This window comes from Buceros rhinoceros, unplaced genomic scaffold (genome assembly GCF_000710305.1).
Source record: "Buceros rhinoceros silvestris isolate BGI_N320 unplaced genomic scaffold, ASM71030v1 scaffold182, whole genome shotgun sequence".
Classification (NCBI taxonomy): domain Eukaryota; kingdom Metazoa; phylum Chordata; class Aves; order Bucerotiformes; family Bucerotidae; genus Buceros; species Buceros rhinoceros.
The window spans coordinates 28,615-38,693 of record NW_010396910.1 but is presented as its reverse complement, the minus strand read 5'-3'; the positions used below and the strand labels follow the sequence as shown (position 1 = coordinate 38,693).

At 40.8% G+C, this 10,079-nt stretch overlaps 1 protein-coding gene across 1 annotated transcript in view; it reads left to right on the top strand.

Moving 5' to 3' along the window:
• ISX (intestine-specific homeobox) overlaps positions 1–10,079 on the top strand; it is a 24,706-nt gene that overhangs the window by 13,484 nt on the left and 1,143 nt on the right. Inside the window, exon 2 of the mRNA XM_010146018.1 lies at positions 6,656–6,807. Coding sequence (XP_010144320.1) covers positions 6,656–6,807 — 152 coding nt within the window. The remainder of the gene's footprint in view (positions 1–6,655; positions 6,808–10,079) is intronic.

Below are 10,079 nucleotides of genomic sequence, written 5' to 3'. Positions count from 1 at the left end.
CTGCTCACACTGCCTAAAGTCTGTACTTCTGCATTTCAACCTTGCTGTCAGGTGATTAGGCACTGTACTCCATGCCAGGGTAGAAGCAACTCTCTGTCAAGGAGTTGTGGACCGAAGGTAGGAAGTCAAGCCTTTAAAAGTTCAAGCTGTGCTGCTCTGTCTTAACTTCAGCAATGCCTCAATGGCCAGCAGCTGGATGCTAAATGCTGCCTTTTTCTAGCAGGAGGATCTATGCAGATCACATTGTACCTACCCAATTAGAATCAGTCTCGCTGGCTATGTCAGTCATTCTTAACTAAGGCCGAAACCCCACTTTAATAAAAATTAGCCACACTCCCACTAAATATTGCAGCACAAGCTCTTTTGAAAGCCGTGAGCCACCTTTTTAACTAGAAGAGGGACTGCCACAGGCAAATTTCTGTATACAGACAAGCACGTCTTGTCCTGATGCCATCAGCACTCTGTAATAACTCTTTGATAGAGTTGCAACTGGGGTTTTTGCTATGGGCTTGGTTGCCATGAGCAGAATGTCACCACAAGAGAACAGTGTTCAGAAAAGCCACAAGAAGGAACCGGTTGGGAGACCCACGTTTTTGTAACTGAATGCCACATATTGTCCCACATTGAATTAAAAAGAAGAGAGAGGAGAACTTCTTTAAAGAAGCTAGAAGGGAAAAACAGAACTTAATCAGATATAATGAGACTTTTTCAATGCCCCTGAGTTTCTTTCTGAGAAACAAATGATGTTGTTAAACAAAGAAAAATATATTTGTGAGGTTATGTAGCTAAAGCCACTTGCTTGGTTATGAAACTGATTTCTCTCTTCTTGTCAAAGACGCAAATCTTTGGATCTGGTTATTGCATACCGTGAGAGGGTATTTTTCCAGAAATGACAAATAGGATTGCAGCAAGGTAAGCTGACCGCACCAGTTTTCTTCTACCTAGATTACATACTAAAAAGCATATTATGTGTCAGCACTGACTTCCAGCCCTCCTCTTGGGTTTTTAGCTCCTTATCCCTCCAGTGTATGCACCTTTGTAATGAGACCAAGTAGGCTTGATACAGTCTTAGCCTGCTAACGGGCTGAGTGCAAATGGGAGATGTGATTGCAGTGATCTCTCTGAGGTAGCATTTATCTGGCTGGTTCAGGTATGCAGGGCAGCTGACAAACAGCAATGCAAGGTGTACCATAGGCTATTTGCTTAGTACAGACTATAGTCCAGAATTAATATGCCCAAGTACGGCATTGTTGCAGCTGCACATCTTTTACTTAGCAAACTCAGGTACAAGCAGTAGTCTTTGGTATTGATCTGCTCATACCCCTAATATCTTGTAACTGTGTTATACTAGATAGTGGAAATAAGCCCTAATATGCTAAGCTAAAACTGTGTAAATAATCAATTGCAAAATAAACTCCTTGAGCTGTGCATCGTATTGAAACCCTAAATTACCTTACTTTTTAGGACAGGAATGATGGGGGGACTTCAGTCCATGTGAACATTTGGAGGTCAGAGATCATGGAATAAAGTTGGTAGGGACCTCCGCGGACTATCTGGTCCAACCTCAACTCTAAGCAGGCCTAGATTAAATCATGTTGCTTAGACCTTTGTCCAGTCAAATTTAGAGTATCTCCAGGCCCACATCAGACTGTCTTCATGGTGAAAACATTTTCTCCTATTATGTAATCAGAATTTTCCTTGCTGCAGCTTGACCCATTGATCTCAACTTTCACTGCGCACCTTCAAGAAGAATCCCTATTTCTACAAAATTAAAATGTTTCAACTTGCTCCAAGTCTGACCTAGTAATAAAGCCAGGTCAGCAGAGGACAGATGGAGCCTGTTACTGAATTTAAAGGAGCTGTATTGCTCTATCAGCATGGAGGATCTGGCCCTTCCAATGTCAACAGTAAGACAATGTATAGACAGCTGAATCACTAAGCATTTGCAAATGCTGACATATTTAGCTGCCTGGTATTTTCAGACTTGGTTTCACCAGTCAACTAACCTGCAAATGACTTTTACAGGGCATGAAAGCAGACTTGAATATCCCCAGCTTTTACATAGAAAACAGCTCAGAAAACTCAGACAGAGTCTTATTTCCCCAGAGACTCTGGAGCCACGTTTGTAAAGCCAATGTTACACTTCCAACACCTTCCAGTCTTATATCTTCCACCCACATTCTTTATTAGACTGTAATTCTGAATGCTGTTGTTTGCAATGGGATCTCTAAGCTAAGGTCCCAAGGCAAAGGGAAGTATCAAAGCTACAGTCAGAGAAAGTTTCATCTTGCAAGAGAAAATGTTAACATAGAGACCAAGATTTTTTTTATTTTTATAGTGTTTTTTTAAAAAGAAATAAAAAGAGAATGACTGATTACTTATAGAAAAAAATGCACTTTTCTAGATTTCCTACCGGCAAAGGCCTTGATTAGTTCACAGGAGCCTATTTTGTTAGCAATTTAAATTTCATTTCCAGTTGAAATCAAAGCCTGTCCCTCAGTCTCTACTGGCCCATAATTGATCTCATGTTATTGTATTTTGTTTAATCTGGTGAGTTTCAGCTTTGAAAAATCTGGTTTCAGTAGGATTGACACTTCTGAGCGCTGTGTAGAACCTTCCCTTACATAAGGGTCTCGTCCATAAACCTTTCAAAAAGGAAAAATGTGGAGGGTGTAGAGTGAACTAACAGGGAGTTTCTTTTGCCCATCACCAAGTTGTCTGTGTTATTTTCATACCAAAGAAGCTGATCTGAGAAAGCAGAAACTGAAGAGCCTATTCTCTCTGAAGCCATGCTGTCTAGCCCTGGACACTTCTTAGCTGTCAGTGGGACAGAATATTAAGGGATTATCTGGCAGATCCATTCCCCATTTCATCTCCAGCACGGTTCAAAATACTGTGTGGTTCAAGGCAATGGATCCAGCCCTCAGGTACCCTGTGATGTCCCAACTCAACTGAAAGTTGCCTCCCAAACTTACACCAGCTGTGCACTGCCTTTGTCTTCTCACGCTTGTGTATTCTTTGTAAGGTAGACTTTGCAGCTCCTTCTAAACCCATGATCTTCACCACTGAGTTTGTTCCACACCTCAGCCCTGTAGAGATGGTATTGCATTGCTTGTAACAGCTGATTTCTTGAGTCTTTTGATAATCCAATGCACTCTGTTCCAAGTGTCCTTCGAGCACCCACAACTTCTTAAGCTGGTAGCCAAGGATAGATATCCACATCATTATCATTTCTGTCTCTGGTGTGTATGAACATACTCTCTATGGAGAAGTCCTGCAGCTAGCATAGTTTAATAGTGTAAACCATTCCTTTCTAGCCCAGGTAGCAGTCTCTGGTTTGGACACTAAAATTCTTGCCTTGGCTTTGATTCCCCTTTACAAAGAGGAGATGATAGCTGTCATCATATGTGTTTACAGGCAAGAACTAGCAATTGCTGTTTGTATGTTGCCCACTGTGATGACCCAACTGGTCTTTGGTATTCTATTCAGTCCCATCATGGTCCAGTTCAGACATCCCAATTCTGCAGAGTCCAGTTAATGTATGAGAGAGAAGAGTTTATACTGGACTAAATTATTATTTGCTGTATTCTGATGGAATACACATTTTTTATTATTATTTGATGAGACATTTTATAAAAGGTAGACGGTTTCTTTCTTGCTTTGCATAGTCATGAAATTATATTTCAGTTAATTAATGTAATACTTTTTTTAAAAGTACATCATTATTTTTTTCTAATTGAGAAATCTTCCAGCAGATAAGTAGGTTTGTTTCTTTTCTCGTGAAGGCTTTCTGATTGCTAGAAGGTGCATAGACTGCCCGGGCATACAAAACCTGGCAGAACACGAACAATGACAGTATCCCAGATGTTTATGTACAGTTGGGACCACAGGAACAAGGAGGTGATCATAGTTTGAGCTTGGATCTCTTGCTCCGCTCTGGAAATGCTGGAGGTAGACTGGAGCTTCTCCCAGGTTTGTGGAGCCAGTCTTCTACCCTGGGTAGAGATAGGAGCTCAGCTCAGTGGTCAGGGAAATGTACAGGACATCTCAGGAAGGCCTCAAATTTCTGAGACCATGACAAGGTCAGGTCAAACTTCAATTGCTGTTGAGATCTGCTAAATGAATTGCTCTGTGCTAGAGAAATATAAATACCATGCATTGTAATGACACAAACAGAGCAGAGAGATTCATTACTGTATGACAGAACAGGATGTGGTTGACAAAATATCAACTTGGTACTCAGTCTTAACCTGTCTGCAGTACCTCCCAGGAGGATATGGAGGCCAGCCCCCACAGAGAGGTGTGAGGTGGAAATTTTCCAGACAAGAGACACCATGATGAACTGTTAGCTCTGTTGTATCTACAGGGGATATAGTGTCCTGAGATTCATATTCTCAGCACTGATATTTCCTTTTTAATCCATATAGCAATACATCCCTCTTACAGCCATCTTTTGGGAAGGTACAGGTAGATGCAACTTTGTAATCAGGGCTTCTTAGCAGAGAGGATGCCCGTTGCTGTCTTCAGCATAAATGCACAAAAATATTTTTCATTTCAGATCTCTGCCCCAGTAGTGCCAGCAAGATTCAATGTAAATAACATTTTTCTCTTGGGGCTGAAGCCAGCTGCAATCTAATGAGCAGAACTTTGATAGGCCGGTGAAAAGTCTAATTGATATGGATTTAACTGTGTTGGACATCAGCTTTATTAGGTTGTTTCTGAGATATGAGAGTATTGACAGTGTTTATGATAAATCGTGCTCCTCAGTTATTCTTGCATGACAGGTTTCCTTTCAAAGTACCTGAAAGGTTTAGAAAAGATGAATTATTCACAACGGAATATATTCACTTTCTGGTCCCCAAGTATTGTGTTGTAGGCACCATCCTACCAAGTCAATGGACAGAATTTTATATTCCTTATTTTCTGTGTTGAGTCACAATGAAGTTTTGATTACAGAATGAAAAATGTCGTTTTCTGCTTGGCACAGAGCCCAATTTTTATTGGCCAAGGTGTTTAGTTACCTTTTTTGCTGCTTTAGCCCTAAAGAGAAAAGTTTACATAATTGTTGAACAAAAGGGGAAAAGGAAGAACAAAGCCTCTTTAAGAGACTAAGATAACATTTTCCAGTTAACTGTCCCCAATAGGAAGTGTATGCACCTAGGTATGTAGTGTGAATTGGTAGTAGTCATCAGACCGTGAAAGACCAAAAGCAGTTATTCAAAAAGGTCGTTTTCTGGACCAACATGGTGTCATTGCCAATTACTTCAGGTCATTGAGTAGCAAGCTCATCATAGTCACTAGTGATATTAGAATTTTATGCTCCTATCAGGTTGCAGTTTTCCAAGCTCAGCAGAAAAAAATTCTGTGACTCACAACACTTGGCGGGGGGTATGGCTTTTTGAGCCGGTCATTCAATGTCAGCTGGAAGATATTCCATTTGTGCAGCAGAGAGGATTCCAGCCTTGGGATGAGGCTGAACTCCACATTCTGCAGATCAGCTGCCTTACACCTCACTTATATTGCTTCTTTCTCCTCCTCCTTGCAAGATATCACCCTTCACCACCATTTCAAAGCAACCTAGGCCTTATTCTAACTTAGACCAAGTGTCATACGAAGTTCATAATCTAAATAAAATACCCTGGTGTAGGAGGACATTTTCAAAACACTGTAGGAGTGCTGAGGGAAGTCTTTAGCGTGCTCACATGACAGCAAGTGAAGGAATGGAGAAGTCTAAGGATTCCCTTAGGATTTCACAGCACCCAAAGTTCCCCATATGCTGCTCCATGAGTTTTAAGACCTTGTAGTTCTTAAGGTTAAGCTTGTTTAGAAAGTTCCTGCACCACAATGGTGCAGTCAGGATAGTACCATGACTTTTCTTTGTAAGGTAACCCTTCTAATGCCGTTGTCACTCTGCATTGAGACTGCTGGCTATCCCTAAATACTACTGAAGGAATGGTATGGGAGAAGGACAGCAGTCAGTCAGGATGGAATGGTTGACATCTCTCCACAGCATTCATGCATTTTGGGTACTCTTTGACCTGGCATACAGGAGGAGAAAAATTCATCAAAATTCATAGAGTGACAATGGAATAAAATAATACCTCAGTGTTTGAGGAAAGCTTAGTAAGGCCAGTATGACAGGAAAAGATAGGAATAGAAAATTTATGAGCTGAAAGAAAGATGGTGATTCGTTACAGGCATGAGAACAGCTTGACGATAAATTGGAATATCTACTCTTTTGTTCCCTTTATATTAAAGGTTTCTTCACAAATAGTTAATAAGGGATTATAAATTAGCAACAGATGTGGGCATGTGACAGACAGGAGCAAAAAGGGGTCAAAGGCTGGTCCAACACTGAAGGACTTTGATGACAAACCCATTGCAGGGCTAGTGTAGCTGTTGACATGTAGTAGATCCATAGAATTAGCACTACAAATGGGCACTTTGACTCACTCCTTCCATGATAACAGAGTTCATTCACATTCACTGCTGGGTCAGGATACAGTCACCTATGGTAAGTACGTATCTCTAGAAGGTGCTGGAGGTGCCATCCCAGCTGCTTAGCAATTTACAGATATTGCTGGATCTCTGAATCTTCCTCTGGCCCTGTTGCCTTTTCCTATAAAATGCGATACATCTTTCCTTATTCGTACAGTTGAGAGGAAAGGCAAACGAAGAATCCGGACAACATTCACAGCTGAGCAGCTCCAGGAACTGGAGAAGATTTTCCAAGTGACTCACTACCCAGATGTCCACATTCGCAATCAACTGGCAGCAAAGATAAACCTCCCAGAAGCCAGAGTTCAGGTACGTTATGTCTCCACGAGGCTATGCTCACTGCACCAATTCTTTATTCAGAGTGCATTCTTAACAGTTTATGCCTGGGTAACAATGCTAATGCAATACGTGACCTCTCTGTTACCTTAAAGAGGAGGCTAGTGTCACTGTTCTACAAATAGGAAAGGAAGTATTTCTCACCCAGCTGGGATTAACAAAATAGGATTGATCAAAGGGTTAACAGGAGTCTAAGCATGCTAAATGCAGAGCAAATAGGACTTACAGATGGATATGAGCAACCTGTTGGACTCTGAAGCAACAGAGTGGCCATTTATGAAAATATTTATTAATAATTTATCCACCTTTTACAGACTAATGTACATACAGTACAAACTGACATCCACATCCATCTTTCAGAGGGTATCAAAAAAGTGAAAACAACTGCCCAAATGAAAATGTTTTCTTACTGTTCTGTATTTTGATATCACAGGCTATAAATGTGCTGGCTGTAATATCAATGCACGGAAGCTAATCCAGTTCTCCCCAGCTGTAATGTAGTCTTGCTGACTGAGCTCAAAACTGACCCCAAATGTTTACTGCATATGAAGTCTGCTACATTAAAATATACATATCACTATGTATTGGAATTTGGTGGTGTTTACCAGGCACTGTGGTGACTATTTTTGCACAAGGTAGTTTCTGTATTTGCCATAGTGCTAAAGTCATCAGGGTACTTCTAGGCACATATCCTACTCTAACAATCAAAGTTCAACACAGAGCAGTTTATTGACTCTGACATGCCTAGGATTATCAACTAACCATGATGATACTGCCTCATAATTAGGTGACAGGGAGAATTGGAACAGCGTAACTGTAATGTGCCCGTTAGCAATATCGGTGCACCCACAATGCATTTCCAGTGGTATTAAGCAGAAACTGGGCTACTAGACAGTGTTCCCAACAAAACTGCAAATCACATGAAAGGACAATCTTCTTTTTAAAAATAATATTTATAATCTGTAGGAGGAAAAATTTAAAAAGCATTATCATGGGAAACATCAACCCAAGGGGTACACAAAGGAAGTTAAAAGCCCCTCGTATATGAATTGCAGATGGCAAATTCCCAATTCAGACAGAGGAGACGCATGACAGAGGAGATTCTGTGTTTGACCTCAGCTTGGCTGATTAAGGGAGCCCGGCCACAGAACTAAAAATTAGCAGTAACTTAGGTACAAGTTACAAGTTGTTAAAATTTTGATTGATCACGTTTGTCACATATAAACAAAATAGAGTGCAGAGAATTTGTATATACTCTTGGTACTTTGAAATAATAGTTTTGACAAAGCTAAAAGCAGTATAAGTCAAATCATCTCAGAGAGATAATTGAACTGGGAAAAAAAATGCAAGCAACCATTGAGTATCCAAGTGAAACATTTCATAACTGTGAAAAAGCTTGTATCTTCCAATCAAGAAATAAAGTCATGATTGCTGTGAAACAGTTTAAGTGGATAGATGGAAAAATATCCCTGCATATGTGCATGCCTACATGCAACACAAAATGAAGGATGCTGGATGAGTAAACATTAGAAAGAAGAAATTAAAAAAAAAATTATAAAAAATATATTTGGTTGATAAAGGAAATAACATTAATGGCATGTCACTGTAAAGACCTCGCCTTAGTCCTACGCTCTGCTTGGATTATGAAAATAGAGCAGATCAATTGGCATGTGCTAGCAGACAAAAAGCTAGGTCTGCAACAAGTGTCCAATTGCAAATGAGGATATTTCAAAGGTGGTCTCTCGTAAGAAGCATTTACTGACACAAAGGTGAATTTGAACTACATAATCAGTAAATTCTTTAATGATAGTGCTGTGAAATGGTAAGAAAATTAGTGGTCTGGAAACCAATGAAAAGGCTGATTCTTTAGTACAGCAAGCTCTGGATGACTGGTTGTATGTCTGCAAGAGAACAATGGACAATCTTACAAAGCAACAAGTGAAGACCGTTTCTACAACATGGGACACACCACCCTCTGTCTGCACTCTGTTTTATTCCTTGGACAACCTGCTGACCACTGAGAGGACAAATAAGTCTCTTGTGAAATCTCAGGCGGGATTATGGAGGCACCTGTACCCTCACTTTACACTGGTGTGATTTTCATGAACACACATGGGAATACTGTGCTCTGTCTCAGTGTCATAGCTCAGGAACACTGGAAAAATGAAGGTTAGTAGCACTGCCCTCAATCACTTTGTCGTTGTTAAGGAGGAGTCATTTTTCTGGTGCTGTTTCACCGAATAACTCCTGCGTGGTAGAAAGGGAATGCAGCAGTTCATGCATACTAAGCAGTTCTCAAACACATACAAACCCAGATAAACGAAACTGTCCTTTAGTAACCTCAGATACTGCTAACTATGAGCAATATAGCAGAGGTCTCCTGACATTCCCATTACTTCCTGGGCAAGAAATGCAGAAATAATTGAGCTGCTCATTATTTGGTTTAAAATACGTGTCTATTTTTATCTCCAGTAGCTTTTGGTTTTGATCACTGACACCATGTATACAGGCGAACCACTTGCTTACATTCAAACAGAATATTCCTAAGCCAGTAGAAGCTACAGTGGAAGGGGGATTCAACTGTTCACAGCAATGCAGCAAGATGTACTTCTGTGGCTGCACAATAAGTACTTGTGTGCCTCAGCCAGAAGCCAGATTGGACAAATCAACTGAAGATGAAAGAAACTCCCCTGAGAAAATTAGTTGTCTGTTTTCCAGTGCAAAAGAGATGGCAGATAGCATACTCAGACTGCTGAGTGAATCAGAAGGTTTCATCCCCTTAGATCTTTTGCTTAGGTCCCTTATGTGAATTTCAAAATTTCACCAGTTAGGTATAGGAAAGATCCTGTTACTACATCTCCACCAGTGACACTTTTTTATTGCAGCTCAGCAAGACATCTAGGTAGGTCTTTTCCCAGTCTATTCACTTGGGAAGAGGGTGAAAGAGCCCTGTCATGCAACCAATCACACCTCCTAGGGAAAACAGAAAGCTACGTGCCTTGACTGTTGCGGAGTTTTGACCACAAAAGGATCTGCTTTCCCAGGAAAACCCTGGAAGACGTGCTGCACCCTGTGACACTGTCTTTCCTTGAACAGGGTGATCCTAGCTCTTCTGTGAGCTGCAAGAGAAAAGAGGCTGTCATGGCAGTTCAGAGATCCCACATGCTATGCAAAGGGTGAAAGGTGCTGTGTTGAACCAATTGTTTTCCTTTAGATTGAGCCCCTGGTTCTGCTGAGCTGGAGGT